Genomic DNA, 25844 nt, shown 5'->3' with positions numbered 1-25844 from the left:
AAATAGTTTTTAGTTTAAGTTAAGTTTTATCTATCTATCTCTCTATCTCTCTATCTATCTATCTATCTATCTATCTATCTATCTATCTATCTATCTATCTATCTATCTATCTATCTATCTATCTATCTATCTATCTATCTATCTATCTATCTATCTATATATATATATTCCGTTCAACACTCCAGTCCAGTTGGTGGCGGTAATACGCCTTCAAGTAAGTTTGCCAACCGCTTATAAACACCAAAGAAGAAGTCCGAGTCCGGGTTTCGTCCAATCAGCATCGACCCAAGAAGTGCCGGGGCAAATAATATACTTCCATGCCTGTTACTACTACAACAGAGCAAAACTAGGGGTAATAACTATAAACACGTGGATTCAGACAGGACCATACTCTTACGTCAGTCCTACACAAGAGGTATGTCTCCCTTTAACGTCTGCAATCAAATATAACGTTTGTTTTTAAGGTGACGCACCTGCGAGCATGTGAAAGAACGTAACCGTTAGCGATTTAGCCTGCTAGCTAACTGGAGCGCCAGACGTGAAGCTAACCGGTGTAGCATACTACCAAAAGCTAGGCCCGGAAAGAAAAACAAATATACACGTTGTTTTCATAGTTGTAACAACTTTGCTACCCTTCCCAACACTTGAAGTTGCCTCTCAGACTGTGTCCTCCTCTCGTTACAAGTAAGGCGAGTTTCCAAACTAGCTAGCCGATGTGTTAGCATTATGCTAACGCTCAAGTTAACTGACAACCACTGCACTACACGCGCGCGCTGCTGTTGTCATCCGGTCAGCTGTCAAATAGGACTGTATATATCCAGGATATGCACAGATTGATTTGCATGTACTCCATACTTGATGCTTTTAATGTTTTAAGGTTAATGACAGCTGGCTAAGTTTGTATATAAATATGTTACATACATGTAAACAGTCTATGATTTGCCCACTAACGGACACCTTCACAATAAAACGATCAAGCATAGCGCACATGCCGTACACACGTTCAATTACATTCATCTCTTTATACAGTCAAGTGATGAAATGTGAAGTTAAACACAGAACTAACATGGCTTTATCAGTTATGTATCTTAAACCTCCATTTATACTTCTATCTCAAATTATACAATGACGCTAATAAGCAGTAACGTGGTGTTTGTTGTTGCGTTTGTTCTGTTCTCCAATACATTGTATTTTAAATACAGCTGTAAACATGGTTAATTCGCTACCGTCCTAGTTTGATTATGAAGTTGTGTACTATCAGAAAATCTTTCCTTTTTTTAAGTCAATGAAGCCTACAACCCAAAAACATCAACTGACACTTTGTATGTCTTTACCGTTGCCTTGTTTTGGGGTGGGTTTGCCTTGAATTTGTTTACATTCAACTTTTTTTGTTTGTTTATTATATCTTTACTGTTACCTTCTGATTTATATATGTTCTGTTTTTGTTTTTGCACCATCCTCTTGACAGTTATAATACTGTAAATGTTCGTGAAAATAATAAATGATTATCTTATCTTAAATGGAGCACAGAATTTAAACAATAAAGAAAATGCTGCGTCACTGTCAAGTAATTACAGGCCTCACTTTTGCTGTATTTTGTACCTCGCAGCTATTTTTAGATGTAACCCAAATGTACTCTCTGTATTTACTCCTCCCTCTCTCTTTCTCTAGAGGTATGGATGCCGAGGGTTTTGGGGAGCTGCTGCAGCAGGCAGAGCAGCTAGCCGCCGAGACCGAAGCGGTGTCGGAGCTGCCGCATGTCGAGAGGAACCTCCAGGAGATCCAGCAGGCAGGGGAGAGGCTTCGATCCCGCACACTGACTCGCACCTCACAAGATGCTGCCGACGTAAAAGCGTAAGGAATCTGTCCCATAGTTAGAAAAACGGTTGCAAGATTTTCCTATATATATTCCCATATATATTTCTTAAATTACAGATTGTATTAGAAATCCATCTGCTACTGTAAGATAAACAGTTGTCTATCATTTAACATTACTACTCACCTATCACTTTGACATCCTTTTTATCCACGCAATAATGCATATGCATGCAGTTATGTATTTAAAATTCATTTTTGAAGGGTTAACATTCAAAGCCATTTGATATGATTTGAAATAAATCTGTGACACCTTTCCAATGTCAGCCTTGCTTCCATACCTAACGCCTGAAGAACACACCTTTTGATTTGAACCTGTGACATATCATATTTGGAGTAAAAGTGGCCATGGATAATACAGCACTCGCTACAATTAACTGCCAAATTGTTGATGAAATATAAAATGCAACGGTACAAAAGTGACATCTGCACAATACAGGTTTCTGTTTTTTAAAAATATATATATATATATACACGATGGAGTTTCATTGACGCATGCTTCCCAGTCAGTCATTTACAATACCGTTAATATTTGATCATTTATATAATATAACTTATAAATGCCTTTACACAGTCTTGTGTAATTTGTAGGCCTTTGTACTGCAAAGCCTTGTGTGCCCTCTAGTGGTTGTCGAACAAAACTACAGTTTATTGTCTGTCTTGCTCTCCACTTAGTCCTTCCAGTTCATTCACTAATTCTCACCACCTCTCTGTCTTACTCTCAGGTCAATCCTCCTTGGCTCCAGAGGTTTAGATATCTTCCACATTTCTCAGAGGTTGGAAAGTCTAAGTGCAGCCACCACTTTTGAGCCCCTGGAGCCGGTCAAAGACACTGACATACAGGTATGAATGATCTTTTAGGCCGTTAGTCCAACTGGGCGCAAGCTTATGTCTTATGACAATTACATAGAGAAAGACTTACCACCTCCGGTGTTTTTTTTTGGTGAAATACCAAAAGACACAGTTCTTCAAGACATCTAAGAAATCATGTTTGGCTGAGCATACATAGTTCCCACATTGGCTTGCAGCGCAGTTGCGTTAGCCAGATAACTATGAAATGAAATGTGTTTTGGGCCAAAGCAAGAAAGTAATGTTAATAATCTATGAAATATAAGATCTGCCTGCTAACTTTGTTTGTTTAACTACCTTGAAGTTACAGAATTTGTACATTCGTGGTATATATCGTAAGATGGCAAAAGAGATGACTAAAGCTAGAAAAGGTTTACATCGGTGGAAGGAGATGGAAGTGTTATATTAACGTTAACGGAAGCTTAACTTCCCAGACTGATGAGATGAGAAAAAGTGATGTGACTTTAGCAGTGATTGGTTTGGAGACTGCTAGTTTGAAGTTGACTAAATCTTAGCATTAGAAAGCCGGATATTGATAATGAAAAGCGTGGCAATATGGTTCTGCTCTGCACACAAAAAACCTGTAAATTGTGAGTCCGACAAGGTTATAAAACTGCAATTATAAATCGGTGTAGTTAACGGTGGGTTACTGCAATGGTTTCAGTATTATTATGATTTGTGGTGTAAATTTGGGAACTCTACCCTTTTCTTACACATGATACTGCTGTGTATATATGTGTGTGTGCACATATATACTTTCTTCTCTGTCACTGTTTGCCTTTCATTCTTTTACATATACTCATCCTTCCTTCGCCTTGGTCAGCCGGATGTATTTTAGCCTGGGTGGTTTTGACTGACTGGAAAAGCACTTAGCTTCTGGCAATGTGGCGGCATGCACACACACACACACACACACACACACACACTCTTGCTCTTTTACCCTTATTGGTTTATAAGAAGGCTATACATTACAGCGTTTCAGAAGAAATGTGCAATATCTCATTCAGTAGAATAATTACACTATTGTGTTACAGAAAAAAAACCACACAGCTCCGTTTGAACAACACGATTCCAGGGAGGTGATGAGAACAAAAAGCAAGTCATTTGAGATAGTAGTATTGTATTGGAAGGGAATCTACTGAAGGCCGACATATTCAGTAATATTTTATGTGATTGGTTATTAGATTAAATGACATTGCACATTATACTTGTTTTTTTTAGAGGCTTATTCAACCATGAAAACAGTAACAACTACCAAGACATAGACATGATATAGATATAGATATAAACTGATAAATACAGAGTCAAACACTAAATGTAATGCATTGTAGAAGTAAGTAGAATATTGCAACGTATGGGCGTTTCTACTTTTCTAGTCACTCAGCGTATCTGACTAGCTGGCCAAAGCCGAGGTGAGTAATAAACAGTCTGCTGGGAATTCTCTTAATTAACATCATGAGATGATTTACAAACAGATGACTCTAAGAGCAAATTGTGACTAATTGTGACTGTAATCTCTCTGGGTGTGTTTGGCTCAATGACAAGGAGCCCAAAATCAGACTCCCGGGGCCCATTTAGCAAGGAATAACAAAACAAGAGGGAAAGCTTGTGGTGAATTCTGTTGTTCTGATCAACAGCAAGCCACACTGCAGCCACTTCACTCCCACCTACAGATCTCCATTTAACATGCTGCTGGGGGAGTCACTTTATGTCCAAGTACTCTGAGGGGGAAAAGAGGTTAATTGGAGCTGAGATATTGCAAGGTAGCAGCACAATACAGCGTTAACATACCAGTCGGCATCATATAACTGATTCTTGTGTCACTAACACGCATGTGCACACATGAAACAGGTCTCCCGGGAACCCTCAAAGACAAAATACCAGATTCCTGGGCACAGACAGAGAAACAGAACTATGTTTTACTCTTTTCTCATCCTGTCTCCACATCTGTCAGTCTGTCTGACAGCCAGCCAGCCAGCCAGGCAGGCAGGCGCTCAGCAGGGATGAGTATCGCCTATTCAAATATGCACAATCACCCACCCACTCACAGACAGACGCACAGACGGACGGACATGTGCTTGCTGCTTTTTTTCCCACTCGTCTGCCTCTTCCCTTAGTCATGCTACACTGTCTGTGGCTGTATGGCACCCATGGACATGATGATGATTCTTTAAACAAAAAAAATAGTCTTTGTGTTAAACATTTAGCTTTCTTTGGGTAGTATATTAACACAGACCCGCTGTGTGAGCTGATGCATGCCTCTGCGGATCCTGTGTGGCGCACACACACGCCGAGGTAATTGATGTGTGCCTGATGCGTCCGTATTAAATATATTATTATATATTATATTATATTATAGTAGCATATAGTTCATAGATGTGGGAGTGGCTAGACCACATTTCTACATGCGTTGATGTGCTAATTTAGGTTTTGGTCCTGTTTCTCTCGGTGTGCAGTCAAAGTGTGGATATCTCTCACCCCATTCTGATTTTCTGCTCAAATGTAGAGGAAGCAGATGAATAAACCCCACAAAAATATTACAATGAATACTATTGACAATGTAGATTCTAACTATTTATTGTTGAACATCATGAATGGCGTATAATTATGTTATGTATGAATTTAAATTACAATATAGTCCGAACGGATGGACATGTCTTAGTCACTTTTATTCGTAGCGCATGCCGTATATAGTTCAGTGTCATTTGGAGATGATTGATTGGTGTTTGTGGTTCATATCTACGGTTTACATGCATGGCTGCCAGCGTTAACGGGTTGGCAGAAGCACACGAGCTTCCAACAGGAATCTGAAAATGCAAATAAAAGGCACGTTTGTCATCAATCCTTCTGTGCTCCAGCAGTTTGGCATTCTTATCGTACGTTCGTTTGTCACTTTGGGTCGGTGTCGATGTTATATAGTATAATGTCTACAACAAAGGAGGGTGAGGAGTAGAAATATAGAGAGGAGGAAAGCGGAGGTTAAAAGCAGCTACACGACGATTGAAATCAAATGAAAAAATGAAACTGTAGAAATGGAAGGCGGAGAGCGCTGCTGGTAGAAAAATGGCGACTGGCTGTAAAAAAAAAAAAAATGTCTGTATCTGTGTCCTCGTCTCACTTTTCACTGTTCCGTCTTTCTCTGCCAGAGCTCTCTCTCTCTCCCTCCCTCTCTCCCCCTCCCTCTCTCTCCCTCTCTCTCCCCCTCTCTCTCCCTCTCTCTCTCTCCTTTACCTCACCCTTTCTCTCGTTCTACCGGCGCCTCGACTTTCTCTCATTTTCTCTTTTCACTTTTCCTTCTTTTCTCTCTCTCGATTTTGCCTGCCTCTCTCATTTACACCCGTTCTCTCTCTCCCTCCCTCCCTCTCCTCCTGTCCTCCCGTCCTCCCAACCTATACATACACATATCCCTCAGCAGTGATGGCTTGCATTCAGCGGATGCAGTTGGGTAAGCCCAGGGCATCTGCTGAGATAGACGAACACTACTGACATAGCTTCACAGGATGTGTGTGTGTGTGTGTAAGTGTGTGTGTGTGTGGTGTGTGTAAGTGTGTGTGTGGTGCACAGGCTCCTTGTGCTGCGTTTGCATGCCTGTATCTGTGTCAGTCGCGATCGATTGCTGGCATACAGTGTCTCTCCGTGTGCTCATGAATGAATGTGTGTGTCTAGCGTAGATTTGGCTGCACGTGGAGCGCGTTCATTCTCATCGTGTCTGTGCCGGCCTGCACATACGACTGCGTCTGCGTGGCATGTGCCAGTGTGTGAATGAGTGTGTACATGCTTGCTTTGTGTGTGATAGTAGACTCGCCATATAGGAACCCCCCCCACCCCCCACATGTGCCTCCTAAACCCTTCATTAACTAAACATGACCCTTAAGAGCATGATTAGCCTCATTTCAAGACAGGATGTCGGAAGCCATCAACCGAGGGGGGAAAAATCCATTACTATAATTGCATTGAGCTGAGGGAGGGAGGGAGGGAAGAAAGGAAGGATGCATAGATGGATAAAAAGGAAGAAAATGAGTGGGTCTGAGGGAGGGAGGAGGCGGAGGGCCATGAGAGACGCTGGGATGAAGTGAAGGAGCAATAGAGAGAGAGGGGATGGAGGATGAGGACTGAGGGAGGGGGGGTATCAGCTGATGGTAGCAGCTGATATTCTATATGAATCCATACTTCCTTCTCATGGATCCCCCCCCGTGTCTGAGCGCTCAGTTGGTATGGTCCTCCGACAATAAAACCACCTCCAGTGAGTCTTCATGTGACACTTTCACTCGGTACTCCGGCTCATGCACAAGAGTCACTGGCCTGCTTTTGAAACGGGGGGGGGAGTGGGGAAAGGCTGCAAGCAAACCGCCAATGCCGGCTCAACAGGGCGCAGGGAACACGCCCCAGCATGGCGGCCACTGCTGCCGCCCTGGCACAGCAACACAGAGGGATGGAGAGGCAGAGGGGCGAAGCAGGTCTCCCGGGCCACCGAAGCCCAGACACCTGGGCACAGACAAAGAAACGAAAAACTACTTTTTTTTACTCTTTCTTTTCTCATCCTGTCTCCACACCTGTCTGTCTGCCAGTCAGCCAGCCAGGCAGACAAGCAGGCGCTCAGCATGAGTGAGTATTGCCTATACACATGGATATATATGCACACCCACCCACCCTCAGACAGATATGTGCTTTGTCTGTCACACTTTTTTTTGTCACCTGTCAGTCTCTTCCCTGGTGATGGTATATTATCTGTGGTTGTATGGCACACACGGATGATTAAATCAAATTATTGTTAATGAATGAGAGGGAAACATCCCTGTATTAACAAATATACCCACATATATTATATTCTGTAGTATTTTACATATATATTTATATTACATAGCAAGTGAAGGGTGTGGTTTCTCACACACACACACTCGGGCACTGGTCGCCTCATTGTGTCATGGCAAATGAGGACAGAAAGCCGTGCACTCTTACTTTCACGATGACTGGCACAGAGAGCAAGGCTTCATTTCCTCCTTAACTGCTCTTTGACTGTGTCCTTATGTAGCCTTTAGATTCCTCGACACCATTTCTCTCTACATCGTATTTTGTAGTGTGTATAAGCCAGATCGAAAAGGGTGGGAAAAAAAAAAAATCAGACTTGCTGATTTCCCCCGAACATACTGTGAGATGGCAGACGCAGACAGTGTGACTATCTTGACCGAAGGCTAATTGAATGAGGGCCTGTGTGTGCCGGCGGCACAGAGGAAAAAGCACATGCGTGCACACAGTCGAAGACACACGCTCAATATGTATACAGATATGTAAAGGATTGATTTTATGTGATGTTTTAAAATGTGATCATGTGTGACAATTCAATGTATTATATGATGGAGATGCCGACGGATCTTAAAAATATCTCTACATTATAGCAAAAAAATGTCCATCAGTTGTATTTTTAAATAAAAGGCAGACTAGCCCTCGATTCAACCGTTGTTATGCAGTTCAGCTTTTATCGTTCATTTGAATTTAACAGCAGTATTTCCTGATTCATCACTAATTATACGTTCTATTTGTGACTGTGCTCCTGTAAGAGCTTCTTGGCCGTCTGACCAGCAGGCTGTGGGTGTTCACAGTGGGTTGCAGATCTCTGAGGATACACAATACTGGGGTGGGGCAACTGAAAATGTACATCTTTAGATATATACCTATTGTCCAGCCCTGAAATGATCCAATGAAAAGTGACGATGCATTTGTCTTCTCCTGAAATGTCCTCTCTTAATAAGGAACTATTTTATGTTCGCTCTTCCCATTTTGGGAACGAATACAAGGAGGAATTGAAGCGTTGGTGGTGTTTAGAAATGCAGGGTTCACTATATGTTGGACTTAATACCATGCCACGGCTTTCAGCTGTTCAGTGCAAATCAAAATTACACGGCGGCTGTGGCGTCTTTAACGATGACGATGTACCGTTCTGTGATAAATCCTCAATGAATTTAGTAAAATTCACAATCCTTATGAGGAATTAAAGTTTGTCACAGTAAAAAAAAAAAAAAGACAAACTTTAGATCCATTTCCAAGTCATATCTGATAGTTTTGGCATAAAGAGATCTTTGTTAATTTTTTGTTAAAAATAACGTGACACATTTTCAAGCAGAAAGACGTATTTCTTTTGGAAGCGAGGAGCATTTGTGTCTCACACAAATGGGAATTTTGGCAGCTGTTTATTTTTTTATTTTTTTTGGGTCAATTTACATTTGGCACATGAAAATGTTGCATCGGCAAAGCTGTTGGCAAGTGCAGCTGGCAACAAAATGACAGCGATGAAAAATCTTTGCCTCCTGTTGTACTCCAGTTAAAGCAAAAATGCTGAGGCGACTGCAGAGTTATCCACTGTGGCCCAATGTGCCCCCCCCCCCCCCCCCCCCGACGTGATCTCATTTCACCTCCAATTTACTGGAATAACAGTCCCAGTCATCTCCAATGACTAATAAAGTCTCGCTTTCTCTCGTAGTACATATATCACAGGGGTTGTCACCATTCCCCAAATTTTGTGATTTGGTTTTAAGATCACAATTCGACTCTATTATTTATTTAAATATATTTCTTTTTTTAGACAATGGCGTCTTGATTTGTTAATGATCTGATTTGATCAGCAGATCATTGGTTTCATACCCTGACAACTGTTAACTATATGTCTTAGGTTCTTCTCTCAAATAGTTTATTTGATTTTATGTAACTTATTTCACCCGTCAATTTGGGAACAAACTGTTAAAAGAAGAAGATCCTCTAGATGGCACTTCAACAACAGCACAGGAGTTTAGGTCACCTGAATGCACCACGATGTCCCTGTCGCCGCCCACCTGCTTCACTGTACGAAGCGACGCACACAATCGATCTCAAGTGGTGAAAAGCCTTTTTTTTTTGCCGTAGTCTCTAGATCTCCGGCAGCACACAAACTAGTTTTCTGTCGACGGCGCGTTCGTTGTTTATATAACTCACAGGGGGAGACAGAATGTTGCCACGCCGACGAAGCAGGAGGGATTGTTCCTCCGTCATGTCGGTCTCCGGCCACAGCGTCTCTAGGTGGCGCTGCAGGCTACCGCTAAGCTACGAGCTTTCGGATGAGAATCCAAATCGTAAAAATGGCTCACGAGCCTCTGCTACAACTATTCTATTCCTTTTTCCAGTGCAGCTCTCCAGTGAGCATTGACCTGAGCTCTCCTCTGGTTAGAGTGGTTAAATATAGACCTTATTCTCAGCCTCTCCTGGGGGAAAAAGTGAGATGAAGTGAGATAGCGGGAGGGAGGTAGTAGACGGACGGAAGGGTATGAGGAGAGGTAAATGGGCTGGGTGGGTGAAGAGACAGAAACTTAAGTTTCCTCCTTAATTGATTCAAATAGATCAAAACCAAGATGGACCTTCTTTAGTGTTATCATTCCTAATGGCAGACAATGTCATGCCATGCAACAGTAAACTTCACAAACATGACATCAATTCTGATTGTCTTTAAATGTTATATGAGGACGCCAGTAGAATTGTTCCATTACATTAAAAAAAGTAGTAGTCTTTCTCTGTTTTTTGGTGACCTGAATGATTTATGTTTCTTACATTTTAAAGGCACATTACTGACCCAGTTAGAGCTGTAGCAAAGTCCCGTCCTCTTTGACAGACTTCATATTGTTCATGGTTTCCATGTTCTCTTGTCAGGCGATGGCGTGCGTCATCTTCCCGTAATTTCATATTGATAGCATCAATGTGAACGAGTAATACATTAAGGGGCGGGTTAATTGGCCCGGCCAGATCAGACGTCGTCTTGCCACTTTTTTCCTAGCTTCGGTGAACCTTCATTGCAGTAATTATGAGTCACTTTGGTATTGACATGGAGTCGAGATGTTATTCATTGTCACGGTGAATCTTTTGTGCTTCCAATTTGCTCTAATTTGTCAGGACCAAGAGTGAAAAGAGGAGGAGAGGAGAGCAATGACAGACAGAGGTGAAGGCCGGGAGCTCGGGAAGGAAGGAAGGGGAGGAAATGAGGCTGAAGTAGGCAGTGCAATGAGCAGGTGGGAGGATAGGGACGCGAGGGAGGGGGTGATGAGGGAGGAGGGATGGAAGGAAGAGGGGAGGCCAAGAGCACCCACGTCCCCGGAGACCAGAATGATCTCCAGTTGGATTTGAGAATTGGTTCTGGTGCTTTCTTTTCGAGCTAAAAGGATCCTGCCTACTTCAAAGACAAGACGGTGTTTAAAATGTCATCAGTCGATTAAATATGATCTTATCTGACCGAGGGAACAAAGTTAAGAGACTATTATGTCGGAGGTGGAAGGCCGAAGGTTCTTTAAACTTTTTTTTTAATTTTACTTAAATATCAGGAATGTAAACGTGTGCATCACCGCTCTCAGCTGCTTTAATGACCTCCAAGTCAACAATCATAACATTGTCTTCATCTTTTAAATGATCTCGTCATTTTTCTTCTTTTTTTTTAGAAGCTAACTAATTTAATTTTTCAAAGTAATGTGTTTTTTTAGTAGCCGAGGACTCAAAATGAGGGAAAAGCACTTACACATAGAAATAGATTAATTGTATTATTGTGCTTAATAAACCCTCAAGCATTTGTTTGCAAAATGCTGATTTAAAAAATAATTATGCCTTTTTTTTTCTTTTTCCGTTTGTATTTTTGGCACAGCACTTGCATTTTTTTTCCTCGAGATGTTCTTTTTCATTTAGTCGATTACAAGGGAATTAAAGATGTAACAATTATTTGCTCATAAATTATTCTTTGCTGATTCTGTCCTCTACAATTTGTGAATTTGCTGGTTTTCTCTATTTCATGCTGTAAATGAAATACTTGTGTTCTTTTGTATTAATAAGTGGGATATCTTTGGGTTTTGTACTGTTGGTTGACAACGAGACACATGAAGATGTCCATCTGGCTCTCAGAAATCCCATTTTTATCTGCAGACAAAACGATGAATTGAAAAAGAATCGGCAGATATAAAGAGATTCTTAGTTGCAGCGTTATTGATAAAACTAAAATAAGTCATTAAGACATCGACTGGGCTTCTGATTATTTGCTACTCGGCCTTATTTCTTTACATCCCGTGGCCTTGACGTCGTTTTAAAAGATTCGTCTGCTGCTACTAATCAGTAAATACAACAATCAACATAATTTTTGCCAGTTTTTACCCATTTTCTATGTTTTTTTTCACCAAGCAATAAAATATATTTAATGCGTGACCCTGTCTTCCCCTGTCTCCTCCTCGTATCAAAGAAGATGCAGCTATAAATACAGAACCAAAAGCATTAACATGTCATCAGTTTGATGACACAAAAGGCTCTTTTTCTTCTTCTTTCTCTCAATATTTCTCAATAAAGAGATGTAATGTTTTTAGCTGTCATTGTTCCACATGTTTCATGATATTCTACACAGGAAAAGAAGCGATTTCTTCAACTTTAAATACTGTAACACTCGTAGCGACCCACTTCTCCGTTTGCTTTAAGAGGACAGCAACGAAACGCACTACGACGCGGCCACCATTTTGATGCCTTCTCAAGATGTCTGCCCCTTTTTTTTTTAAACCGCCACTCACCGACTTTCCCTCTTAAGAGCACTGTCACGTTCTCCCTCCCGCGTATTCCAGCTGTTACAGAAGTGCCACTCACTCTCTCCATCGCCTGGATCTTGTGTGTGAGATAAGTCGTTCTATTATCAGTTGAGTAGGATGTGAATAATTACCACTTTGATAGGAAGGTGCAGAGGAGTGGTGTGTTGCGTATGCAAGGGGGGGGGGGGCAGCAGCCATCTTGAGATGACTTCAAAATGGAGGCTATGCTGACTGATGTCTCATAGCAGAATGGAAAAGTGGAAAAAGCACTTCTCTGTGTGTTTGTATAAAACAGCCATCACACTTTTGATTAATCCTATCGTGGAACTGCAAACGTCTCGGAAGAGCAGAGAAAAACAGAAAGTAGAGAAGCAGCTGCCGTCTCCCGTAGAGCAAACGATGGTGCACCTGCTAAATCTGTCCCCCTAGAACTCTCCGCACACAGTTTTATCTCCGCTTCGTTTTGTTCAGAATCTAATATATGTTGCTCTCTCTCTGTCTTGTCTTTCCTCTGTGTTCGTCACGCGTCTCTTCCTCTCCTTCTGTCTGTCTGTACTTCGTCCACAGGGCTTCTTGAAGAATGAGAGGGACAACGCCCTTCTGTCAGCCATCGAGGAGTCTCGCCGCAGGGTCAGTATCTGGCTAGCGTCTGATTGCTTCCCGGGTCGAGTAGAAAGCTCTAGATGGGCGACTCTGAATCCGACAATGTGCAAAACCAAAACCCACTACTTTCCCATTCTTTTCAGGGGAGATTGTTTAAAAGGACAAGAAGCAGTAAACATACTCTATATGTGCAATCGTGGATCTTCGTTTGCCTCATATTCAGATTAATCAGATGAGTGCATGAGCTTTAGCACATCACAGTATCGGAACACTTGAAAACCAAATGTTTTGTCATTTCTGCTTGCTGCCGTCTCCGAAGTCCTTCTGGTGTGAACCTTCGGGGAATGGGTTTGAAATGGCTTCCCTGATGTGCACAGCTAATAGGGCCCGCGTTTAATTAGCCACCGTTCCCATTATCGCTCGCTGCTCCCTGAGAGGGAAGAGGGGCTCCGTGTGCACGGGTGGTAAAACTCAAACGCACTGATTAAAAAGGAAGTGGGTGTTAAAGAAGATGCCGTACCTTTTTTTACGCCACATGAAATGTCATATTTAGTCCAGTCTCTTAGCAATAACTTGACATGAATGTGATCTAATTTAAATGTGAAGCCTTTGGGTTTGAAGTCTTGATGCCCGATAATGAGTGGGACATTTCGCAATTAAAGAATAATTAGCTCTCTCTCTCTGGTTCACAAACTATGTGAGTCATTGAGTGCTTTTTGAAAAGAATACCTCAAATTACCCCCCTTTCTTTTGCAATTCCACTATTTCATCATTGCAATTATGCAACGATGTTAAAAGGAGCCACATCCAGGCGGTGAACACGTTAACCAGGTAAATGGTGGCTCTCGTCTACATTTATATCTCCCTGAGCCGGAGCTCGGAAAGATTCAATTATCTCACGTTCCCATTATTTCACTTGGAGTCTCTGTGGAGAGTTAAAATAGGCGGCACTGAGTCCTAGTGGAGTACTACAATCATGACAGGGATCTGCTGCTAAATCTGGTGTGTGTCTGTGTGTGTGTGCTCCATATATATCCTGAATTTAACAAGAGAAACCTGGCCAAGAGGGCAGCATACACATATATAACAGCACTATTACTCACTACAAGTGAATGATCACAATATCTGGTTAATATGCAATACAAAAAATCTGTTCTAATGTATTAAGAAAGGTTGAGTTCAGTGAAATTTAAGAGGCAGGCATGCAAACATGGACATTTAGCTTCAGCGGAGGGCGGTGTACAAGATTCCCACAGCCAGTAATAAATGATAGCAGTATCTAACTTCTTTAAGCCCTGGTCAGGTGCATTATTAAAGAGCAGATCACCTTAATCCAGTAAAGGCAAAGAAACCAGGAATTGTTTCTATAAAGGACACCTAATTCAAGTTTGGAAACCAGGTTTTCAGTGTGATTTCAAAGACTCTTTCTAGCTAATAGAGGGAATGTTTATTCCACTAAATCGAGAGCTATAATCTACTCTGCTATCCAGCCTTTTACTGATGACAGTATACCCACTTTGTGTGTGTGTGTGTGTTTGCGAAAGGCACAATATTAAATGTTTAACTTCAACAGGATAACAGGAACGTACATAAATTAATCACTTGATATGGAGCGCCCGAGCATGAGAGTCGAGGTATTCATGTTTACAGTAACCACTGTCTCCTTCCCTCATTTACATAAGTTCTGCAGCGTGCAGAAGTTAAACCGGCTGCTTAAAACCGACCTCTGACATCAAGTCTCACATTTGAAGTCTCACTCCTAGACTTTTGTGATGCATTTGGAAATGTGAGATGTTACACATCTTGAGTACGATCGGGTCCCTGTTTCAGACCTTCCTGTTGGCTGAAGAGTACCACCGCGAGTCCATGCTGGTCCAGTGGGAGCAGGTGAAGCAGAGAGTGTTGCACACACTCCTCGGAGCCGGAGAGGACGCACTGGACTTCAGTCAGGATGTGGAGGTACAGGAAACACTACGCTGAGGGGCTTTAGAGCTGAGAGAACTTTAAAAAGTGGATCTCCAACCCCAAGGGACACCAGATGTACTAGAAACCTTAGATAACACTGTTTTACCTCACGGGAAAGCTGATGTTGCAGAACACTCTTTGCTGGGACTATGGAGGTTTATATTCCTGGCTAATATTTAGGTTGATGAGAGTATAATATATTGGTAAATCGCATAGATCCAGCTCTGCACAGGCCCTCCTCTGTTTGACGAGATCCATCATAGAAAATTAATGTTTCCTTTTAGAAGATAAAGGTTTTCCACTGTTTCTTATTAATTATGAAGAGACTAGAGAGAAAAAAAGGCTATTTTTGGCCTTTCTTAGTGTTTCGCAGGTCTCATATTACAGATTTCACTTCCTTTTTTTTTTCAATTAAAGAGCTTATTTTAGACGTACTGGACTTAAAGCTGTGGACTATGTAAAAATATATAAATATCACATTGTTTAATTCTGTCCAAAAAGCATTGAGCAACAGTGTCCTTTTTCCAATTAATGCAGTCACACACACACAAATATCTATATTGTAATGTATTTTAACTTCCTGGACTGAATGTGTCGACTTAAAAGCAAGTCTGAAGCCTCTCAAGCAGACTCAAAGATACTATTTTTATCTTGTTCCTGAACAAAGTAAAATACTTAGTGTGTGTGTGTGTGTGGGTGGGTGTCATCCTGTGGGATGGGAGACAATCCCAGCATGCATTGGGCACCAGGCATGGAAACGCTGTGTTCCTTCTATCTGAGCTGGAAAGACTCTCAAAACACAGAATATTCAGTCTGAAAAGGAAAAGAAAAAAGGATGCGTCTAAGATGCAAATTTATGTCACGTTAGACAGAGTTGACACATGATTGGCAGGTTTTTTTTATCTTGTTTTCTAGCTTTTATTTGCCTTTGTGTTAGAAGTGCTCCTTGCTCGTGTGTTTCAGTGTTTTATCTCTGTTTGCAGCCCAGCTTTGTGAGTGAAGTGACGGCTCCAGGAAGGAGCGCCTTGGACAGCGTGGAGGTGGCCTACGGACGACAGGTGAGTCACCGTGGAATCATTCTGTCGTAGGTCGACGCTCCAGTTAAGGACACACAGTAGGATCTCCTCTAGACTAAAATAGTTCGTTTGAGTTGTTCTTTGGATAAAGAATAACAATTTGTAACAATTAAATGGAATTATGCTTTAATTGTCATGTTCGACCTAAAATCAGACGTGTATCAGAATTGAATTTGCCGTTTTACCCTTGAAAAATAAACTGTAATCTAAATCTAATATCCACCCAATTGATTTTCTTTTTCAAAGTAAACACTTGGAATTAAAGGCAAACATAGAGATAATTATGTATCTGTGATAGTTTTGGTTTCATCTATTATAAAAGTAAATTAGAGATGCCCTCTGTCTGTTCGCTCCCTTAAAATGGGGTCACAGCCAGACAGGAAGTGGCCAATCAAAGATATTGATCTATCGGGGCGGTAGAGAGGGGGTAATTCTCTCTCTCTCTCTCACTCTGCCCCTGTGTCTCTCAGCCGTCCGTCCTCCATCATCATCCTGTCTGACCTTCTCTGTCTGCCTCTGATCTGCTACATGACACACTTTAAACGTGGCTTTTCTTCTCACCATGTGTCGACACATTGCATGCGGCGTTATTTGTCTCGTTTTTGTCGTCCTCTTCGACGACATTTTGAACATTTTGATCCTTTTTTTCTTGTTTTTTGTCGTGAACCATTTCACTCGATGGTCATAGTGTTTGCTTATGAGGATGGAGGTGTAAGGCAGATGGATTTTTCCTTTGATAAACTTTTTTTCTCTCCTCCCAGATTTACATTTTCAATGAGAAAATCGTGAACGGTCACATTCAGCCTAATCTGGGAGACTTATGTGCTTCTGTAGCAGAAAGTCTGGATGACAAGGTAAGAACATCTGCTATGAAGTCGTTGTTTTTCAGATTTAATTATTTTATCCTCAGCGAAGATATACGTTTTATTCTGACAGCTAATTTGCATTCTGTTTTCTTTCTATCCGTGCCTTTATGTAACTGGGACTGTGGCTCTCTCTCTTCCCTCCAGAATGTATCAGACATGTGGCTGATGGTGAAGCAGATGACGGATGTGTTGCTGGTTCCAGCCAAAGACACGCTCAAAAGTCGCACTTCTGTTGAAATGCAAATGGCCTTCGTGCGCCAGGCGCTCAACTTCCTGGAGAACAGGTAACTGTGCTTGTGTCGGTCCTGAAACTTGGATCGTGGATCCAAGTTTCCGGTGGGGATACAGAAGTTTAAATTAAAAACTAAATATGTGTGTGTCTCCTCTCTCCCAGTTATAAAAACTACACCATGATGACGGTGTTTGGGAACCTCCATCAGGCCCAGCTAGGAGGGGTGCCAGGAACGTACCAACTAGTCCGCAGCTTCCTTAACATCAAACTACCGGGGCCTTTGCCTGGCATGCAGGTAACACACACATTTAATTTGCCGATTATGTTACAAATATACTCTGTTTTAAATGAGATGAATTTATTAGAATAAGCTTAATTTACCTGCGGATCAAAAACCAATGTGGGGGCAGAATCTTGAATTTAAATGAGTACATTGTCACCATTGTATTGACAGGATGGTGAGATAGAGGGCCATCCGGTGTGGGCTGTGATCTACTACTGTCTCCGTTGTGGGGATCTAAATGCAGCCATGCAGGTTGTGAACAGAGTGCAGCATCAGCTCGGAGACTTCAAGACCTGGTTACAGGAGTACATGAACAGCCCCGACAGACGGTGAGAACGCCTCGGCTTCTCCTCCTCCTGTATCTGCATCATGTCGAGACGCCCACAGAGGTCAAGGACATTTGTGTTCCTTTATCTCCTCCCTTTCAGCCTTTCCCCGACTTCAGAGAACAAGCTGCGTCTCCACTACCGCCGCGTGCTGAGGAACTGCGCCGACCCCTACAAGAGAGCCGTCTACTGCCTGATTGGGAAATGTGACATCAGCGATAACCACGGAGAGGTGGCAGACAAGACTGAAGATTACCTCTGGCTTAAGGTACAGTATCCTCCATTTCCTTTTTTGGGTTTATCTAGAGGTAAAGTATTAGCACACTGGCAGGAGGAGAAGCTGGCCCATTAAAAGTTCAAGGCTTCTCTGTCATTTACTGTCTTTTTCCTTTGAACCCAAGTTGTGCGTTTCCTTCCGTTAGCTTTAAAATGTGTGTGTGGTGCGTTTGTCCCCTCAGTTGAACCAGGTGTGTTTTGATGATGACGGCAGCAGCTCTTCTCAGGACAGACTGACCCTGCCACAGCTGCAGAAACAGCTGCTGGAGGACTATGGTATGGAACCGCGTCTCTGTTTCAGCTCTACAAATGACCACAGATCTTTATACTTTATATCACGCATGCACAGATGCATGAATTCATGCTGTGTTCCCCTTGGAACAGACTTTCCTTTAATCACCATCGTAGATACGCCCCATCCGCTGAAATACTATAAATATAATAACATTTCAGCTTCTGAAAATCATATTTTTTTGCCCCTCCAGCAGCTGTTGCTATGGACAACAAACAAGCCAAGAGTGACTCAGAGTGGTAGCAAATTCTGAGCCCTTTGTCAAAGCAGGCAGGAACAAAAGTTCATGAGTTTGAGGGGAAAATGAGCCAAAATGTGTTTGTGAATTGATTTTTAAACTGCCAAATATAGAAATAGCAACACAGTTTGTACTCCTGATTCAGCCAGGAGAATGTTCTTGCTTGGGAGTGATAAACAAACAAATATAATAAACACATGGTACTACCGCCACAGCAGATGTCATGACCACATTTTGGGTTTTTCTTCTAGGAGTGCTTAGTAGACATTTTTCAAGCTTAAAAATCTATCTGACAGTGCATTGCTAGGCAACCAACAACTCACCTGTCTGTCAAATCATCCGATTGGTCAAAAAACGCAAATCATTGGCACTTTTCAGCTTTGATTTCAAGTTTTTTTTTCTTGAGGCGTTCAAGGCACTCCTGCAAACTCACATGGAGCATAAAATTGCGAGGCGCCATGCGATGCAAATGCAGCCCCAGGCAGTTAAAAAGCACTCTGCACACTCTGATCAGGCCTCAAACAACCACACGCCCCCCCAATACCCAACAAAAAGGGGATCGTAAGGGGCATTAGGACTTCCCTCCCACTGATTGAGAAAGCACTTTACTCCCCTGGGTGTTGCCTTCTCCACGGGCCGATCCTGCTCCGTTCAGATAAGACTGTACTCTTTTCCCCCCTCGGTAGCCCTCACCCTCCTCACCCTCCCCTCTCCCACTCTCTCGGCTCATTGGGAAGTACAGCCCGAAGCCTCATTCTGTTTTCTGTCATGCTGCTCAGCTCCTTCGGTTGTCTGGCAGCGCTGTTTCTTGTTGTCGGCCATCTTGCTTCACAGCGGGACGTAAAGCCCAAAGCCTCGTCTGTTCTCTGTTTCCGCGTCCTTCGTTTGCTTCATCCCCGTCCTCTGCTTTTATCCTTCATCCCCGTCTCTTGGTTTACACCTGCACCGACGTTTCCCCTCTTTCCTCGCACTGACTTCCCTCCTCCTTTCTCTCCTTGCACGTGCATTTTTTATTTCTCATTTCTTGTTTGCACAATCTACTGCAGCCGCCCCCATCCCCCTCCTCGCTCTTATCTCGCGTCCTTCGTCCTTTCTCTCCTCTTCGTCGCTCTCCCTCTCTTCTTCTCTCGTGCGCTTTCCCTTTTTGAACTAAAGTGCTGTAAGTCTGAGATAAGGCTTATAAAATGGCTGACATGGTCCACTCTGTTCTTTTCCTCAAAGTTTCAGCCGGCAAGAGGATTAAGGATTATAATTAAAAAAGAAAACTTGATGACTAAGTACCTGAACTTGACGGGATATTACGTTAGTTGCCATGGCAACTATCGAAAGTTAACGTGGCATGTATAGACGTGTGTTATTAAATGGCTTTTATCGTTTAATACATTGAAATACGTTCAATGATGGCATTAGAAGAGTTTCTCAACTGTCATATAGTCATCAATTCCTTTTAATCCCACATAGGTGATTTCAATTATGCTCCTTAATTAGACAGTTTGTTAATTAGTGCAGTCTGTGCTTGACTGACAGTCACCTTCTCTTTCTCCTATGAGCTTTATTTTGCAACTTTTATGGAGGGGGTGAATTTACATATTCATGGTTCTTATCAGTCCAGGGAGCTCACTTTATACACATTAGAGCTCCGCCCCCTTCAACCAAAACAAAGTACCAGTTACGAGAAGGTTTAATTAATGCAAAAATATTTCCACACTTTTTCCTGATATTTTCTCTCTCTCTCTCTCTCTCTCATATTTTTTAATCCAACAGGAGAGTCCCATTTCTCTGCGAGCCAGCAGCCCTTCCTGTATTTCCAGGTCTTGTTCCTGACGGCTCAGTTCGAGGCGGCGGTGGCGTTCTTGTTCCGCGTTGAGAGAATTCGGAGTCACGCCGTGCACGTGGCGTTGGTCTTGTACGAGCTGCGGCTGTTGCTGAAGTCGTCTGGCCAAAGCGCTCAGCTGTGTGAGTGTCGTCGCCTTTTATTCTGTTCGTAGGAGTGCACCACACTTGAGGAAGTCATCGTAGTTCAACTCCGCTGTTCTCTGTAGTGAGCCAGGAGCCCGGTGACCCTCCCATGGTGCGCCGCCTCAACTTCATCCGCCTGCTCATGCTGTACACCCGCAAGTTTGAGTCCACGGATCCACGGGAAGCCCTGCAGTACTTCTACTTCTTGCGGTAAGTAATCACACACTCATAGCCTGTTTTCAGCTATATATTTGAGATCTATCTAATTCCTGCTTCCCGTGTCATTCTGCAGTAACGAGAAGGACAGCCAGGGAGAAAACATGTTCATGCGTTGCGTCAGTGAACTCGTTATTGAGAGTCGAGAGGTGAGTGACCCACATTTACAGAGTGAAGAGAGAAAAAATACTTATATACTTGTTTAATGTCTTTTAATACAGTTAATGCAGCCATAATCAAAACCAAGTGCCCACTCGATGATTAGGCAGTTGGCCGACCGAGATGAGTTTTTAGAATTGCTTCTCAGAATTGTCAGTAGATCCATTATGGAGTGGTGTTTCTTAAAGTGGTTCACAGCATATCTGTTTAAGTTGCTGTCCAGTTTTCCTGACCTTGCTGAGGACATCCTGATCGCTCATCCAACACGTCTACGTGTAAAACTGATGATAAATGTGTTATAATGCAGGGATGTTACATGTTTTTTGGTATTTTTTTGACTTTCCTTATTTCTTTTTGACAGTTTGACATGCTGCTGGGGAGATTAGAGAAGGACGGCAGCAGGAAGGTAGGAAGATTGAGTTTTGCTCTTCTTTCTCTCCCTCTAAATCTGTGATTGTGTCATCACGCCTTTCCTCTTCTTCTGTTTCTGCTGCAGATATTTACTTCTGTCACTCTTTGTCTCTGTTTTCAGTCAGACAAGGACAGAAATCTTCCCTTTCTTCAGCACACGTCCTACATGTTTTGACACTCCCCGTTTAGCAACACTTGTTTCCACTGTCACGGTTCAAAAGACTCTTTGCAGTGCTTCATAGCCTTTTGCTTCCCAATGTTCTTGACATTTCTCACGTTGCCTGCAGCAGTCTGCAAGATGTGATGTGTTTGAGGATATTTTATTCTCCTAACATTCACATTCCTGTGTGTTTCATTCCACCCACATGACTGCATTCCTGGTTTTTGTCTTCTTTTATTTGGAGAATGTCATACGGGGAATATACTATTCATGAGGCCTTTCTATATTTTCATTCTTGAGATCGAGATGCTCGTCACGTAGCTCAGACTTGAAACTATTAAGAGCGGCGGCACTTTGACCAATCGGCAATCAAATGTAGTCAGAATCGGTGATTAAAAAGAATAATATTGCGATTACAAGTCTCTGTGCTGTGACTTCACAGTGAGAATTTGAGTTTAAAAATGATCATTTGAAGTAATTTTGCATATTATTGTAGTTTTGGTTTGTTGTCTGTCACTGCTGGCAGCACTTTTTTTAATAGAGCATAATTGCAAAATTATATGATAAAAGAAAAGTGTTCATACTTTGCAATAAATCACCAAGCAAAAGCAATTATGCCCAGCTCTGAAAGATTCTGATTAAATAATTTAAACGAGCTATTCTGGTGCAGCTACAGTATGTCAGATTAAAAACGTAGCAGTGGTTCGTGTTTTTGTTAGATATGAAAACGATGGTTGTTTTAATGTATTCTAGTGAAATTTATTACATAAAGTAAGTTAAATTGGCTTTTATTGGTGGTAAGAAGCTGCAGTATGTGACTCTATGTTTTAGATGTTCATAGATCAGATGGGTTTCATTACCTGACGTATGTTGCATTTAGCTTTTAATGTCATTTGATCTCATGTTTGGTTGCTGGAATCAAACCAACAACTCAGGGATAGTTGCTGCTCTATCGTCAGAAGTGCAGCACTCACTCTGATCTTCTCTCCTCCTCCCTCTAGCCTGGAGTCATAGATAAGTTTGCCGGGGACACCAGAGCGATCATCAGCAAAGTGGCTCTGGAGGCCGAGAACAAAGGCTTGTTTGAGGAGGCGGTCAAACTCTACGAGCTGGCCAAGGTGGGAAGATGTGTCTCTGTGATCTCTGCATCCGCAGGCTGCAGCTGTGGTTCTGTTTTTAAGTCCTCTCACCGCCTCTTTCCCATCCGTCTCCGCGTAGAACCCAGATAAGGTGTTGGAGCTCACGAACCGCCTGCTGAGTCCAGTCATCGCCCAGGTCAGCGCTCCTCAGTCCAACAAGGAGAGGTTAAAAAACACCGCTGTGGCTATTGCTGAAAGGTACAACACACACACACACACACACACACACACCATGCACTAGCAGTCTTATCAGTATCATATAAAAACGTTTCCTCTTTCTGCTGCAGGTACCGCGCTCAAGGCATAGCAGGCGATAAGTCCGTAGATAGTACTTTCTACCTGCTGTTAGACCTGACCACCTTCTTTGACGAGTACCACGCGGGTCACGTTGACAGAGCCTACGACGTGAGTGCAACACTTTCAAGAAAATAAAAAAGGCTTGTTTGATGGTTAAGCATTATTAAGATGGTGACTGTACTTATCAGGAGTTCTAACGGGAACTTCTTTGTGTTTCTCCGTCAGGTGATGGAGCGTTTAAAGCTCCTCCCTCTCAGCCAGGACGGCGTGGAGGAGAGAGTGGCTGCGTTCAGGAACTTCAGCGATGAGGCGAGATCAAGAACCCGAACGCTTCTCACAATACTCGCCGTTATTCCTGTCCCGGTTCTGAAGGTGACCTCTGTGTTCCCCCCCCCCCAGGTTCGCCACAACCTGTCCGAAGTGCTGTTGGCCACCATGAACATCTTGTTGACGCAGCACAAACGCCTGAAGGGGGCGCCAGCGGGCACGCCGGGAAGACCGCAGAGGACCATAGAGGACAGAGACATGGTGAGAAGACAGACTGAAACAGCTGAAAGAGATGACCCCGATTAACTCTAACTCCTCCTCCTCCTCCTCCTCCTCCTCCTCTTCTTCTTCTTCTTTGAACAGCAACTCCGCAGCCAGGCCCGAGCCCTGATCACGTTTGCTGGTATGATTCCCTACAACATGGCCGGGGACACCAACGCCAGACTGGTGCAGATGGAATTACTGATGAACTGAGACCACATCAACACACACACACACACACACACACACACACACACACACACACAGTCATATTCACACACTCACTTGTCTACCATATTGTTTTCTGTAGAATACGACATTCATCATCCTGATGTCACTTATCTATTGTTTGTTCTTTTTGTTCCGTTTTCTCTATTTTTTTTCAGTTTTGTTCGTTTCTTTGTATTTTTGATCATTTGGAATAAAAAAAAAACTTTACTTTTCAGTTGTCTTTTTATTTTAAACCACTAAATGTCCATTACATTTACTTTTCTTTTCTTTTTATGCTGCCTCAATCTTTAAAAACATCTTTGTTTTCACAGTAATCGTTGCCTGTGCCGTCAATCATGTCTTTGATTTTTCTTTTTTTTTTTAAGAAAGACTGCCGGAGGACAAAAACACAAGTCTGCATCTATTACTAAACTAAGTACTATAAATCTAAAGTATGTACCTTTCACAGCTTATAATGTAAATTGTACACTGATACAAATCGCCACATTGGGCTCAATATAATGTTCACAGCAAAGTCTCTCAAACATGGTCTGAGACCTCAGAGGTCGACTATCCATTGATTTGATCGAGGATTACCGAGGTTTTAGATATTTCTGGTCCTGAGAGGATCGCAGGCCGTCGCCATGTGTCCGCAGGCTGCAGTGTGGTATCTGTGACACGTCCCGTCCCCCGGCAGATGGTTGGCTTAAAGTTGCCTTCAGGCCCGGAGGGATATATCTCCGTTTGTCTCGTTATCAGGGGGAAATCTGGAGAAGAGGCTTCTTTTTTTTTTTTTTTACACAAATCGCCATCAGGTTTCACAATATTTGACTGCACTCTAAAACAAGTTGGGTGATCGTCACAGTCTTTTAGAAAACCCTGGTTTTATTGCTGGATTGTCCAACCGTTTTGATTCTGGTGTTTTTCTTACTTTGAAATAATGCGTATGAGGTTATGAAGGATGCTAACACCCACTCTGACGTTTGCTGGCCTTCGTTCAACGGTCGTTATTTGACTCCAAATAGCCATTTTTAACGTTCCAGCTTGAACTGTGATTTCTCAAATTATAATTTTTAACAGGAGCATGTCTTGATTGGTATTACCCAGCATGCTGTACACTTATGCAGTCACTTAAAGACACCCTAGCAAACACCTAATGACACCTTTCGAATCTACCGAATTACCTCAGAAAGTACATAGCAGCAGCCTCCCGATGCATACGCTTAGTTTTTCTTGGTTGACTAGCAATAATTGGATTTCATCAACGAATGGATACGTTGATTTTATCGGCAGATCTTTAAAACTGAGTTTAAAGGGATTATTTAAACGCGTTTCTTGGAAATAACTCCTTCAGTGTGGGGATTAAAACTGATTTGACCGATTAGTGGACTGAGATGGGGGCAGCTCGAACACGTAGCAGCAGTAAGCCACCAGCCACGTTAAAATCTTCAGAAAACAATCGTATCCCGTGATAAGTTGGTGGCCCGCTGTTTTCTGTCCTTCGGTCTGGCCCCGGAGAACACAGATGGAGGCTCATTCTGTCTTGGCTGCTCCACATAACCACGGCGACGTCGAGACAAAGCCCAGCCAAGTACTATGGGGGCCCATGCTGTCGTGTGCCTGGAGCAGCGATGAACCCCTGCCCCCTCCAACACTTAACAGGAGCCTGAGAGTCTGAAAATCACCTATAAACGTATAAAGACACCAGCGTAGCCATCATCGGGTCAAACCCGGTCACAATGAGGCGATCGATGCTGCTGCAGACTCCTGACATGTTCTCCCTGTTTTATGTACAAGCTGCCGTGTGTGTGTGTGTGTGTGTGTGTGTGTGTGTGTGTGTGTGTGTGTGTGTGTGTGTGTGTGTGTGTGTGTGTGTGTGTGTGTGTGTGTGTGTGTGTGTGTGTTTTGATGCACCAAGCCGAACAGAAGACCTGCCTCTCAGGTGTGTGTGCCGCAGCTGGTGTTGTGAATCAGGCCGATGACAGACACCTCCTATAACCCGGCTATTTCACAACACCAGGGTGGCACTGCACCACTGACGACGAGACCAACCATCACCACGACAACGCTGCCGTGTGTGTGTGTGCGTGTGTGTGTGTGTGTGTGAGAGACGCAGGGGATGCAAAACAACAAAAAAGAAAAGTTGTATTTAAATGGACTCGTCCACATTCACTCCGTAGAACCACATGTGTGAATTAAGTACATTTTAAACACATTATATAAACCCTCCATACAACCTTGTAAAAATATTTCTAACCCCTTTTTTTGCTCTGCCAATAAATAATATTACCATTATTTCCTTTGTAGATTTG

General features: G+C 42.7%; 1 protein-coding gene across 1 annotated transcript; it reads left to right on the top strand.

The window, feature by feature from the left end:
- The first annotated feature begins 287 nt into the window (after nt 1–287).
- nup93 (nucleoporin 93) lies at nt 288–23759 on the top strand. Its single transcript, XM_084017661.1, has 22 exons — nt 288–415; nt 1674–1854; nt 2601–2718; nt 12864–12926; nt 14730–14858; nt 15848–15922; nt 16702–16794; nt 16951–17090; nt 17201–17333; nt 17493–17650; nt 17750–17915; nt 18106–18199; nt 20218–20409; nt 20496–20622; nt 20705–20777; nt 21149–21193; nt 22360–22476; nt 22577–22695; nt 22785–22902; nt 23020–23103; nt 23194–23322; nt 23425–23759. The coding sequence occupies exons 2-22, from the start codon at nt 1676–1678 to the stop codon at nt 23533–23535; spliced, it is 2463 nt and encodes an 820-aa protein (XP_083873787.1). The 5' UTR covers nt 288–415; nt 1674–1675; the 3' UTR covers nt 23536–23759.
- The last annotated feature ends 2085 nt before the right edge of the window (nt 23760–25844 follow it).

The sequence above is a fragment of the Eutrigla gurnardus genome (assembly GCF_963514095.1).
Source record: "Eutrigla gurnardus genome assembly, chromosome: 9".
Lineage (NCBI taxonomy): Eukaryota > Metazoa > Chordata > Actinopteri > Perciformes > Triglidae > Eutrigla > Eutrigla gurnardus.
This window is presented reverse-complemented; position numbering and strand designations above follow the sequence as displayed.

Bases quoted from the DNA above. Each gene is read 5' to 3' on its own strand.
- nup93 (XM_084017661.1), top strand. From the start codon at position 1,676: ATGGATGCCGAGGGTTTTGGGGAGCTGCTGCAGCAGGCAGAGCAGCTA. The intron at 14,859-15,847 runs GTACAGGAAACA...CTCTGTTTGCAG, and splicing joins ACTTCAGTCAGGATGTGGAG to CCCAGCTTTGTGAGTGAAGT. The intron at 18,200-20,217 runs GTATGGAACCGC...TTAATCCAACAG, and splicing joins ACAGCTGCTGGAGGACTATG to GAGAGTCCCATTTCTCTGCG.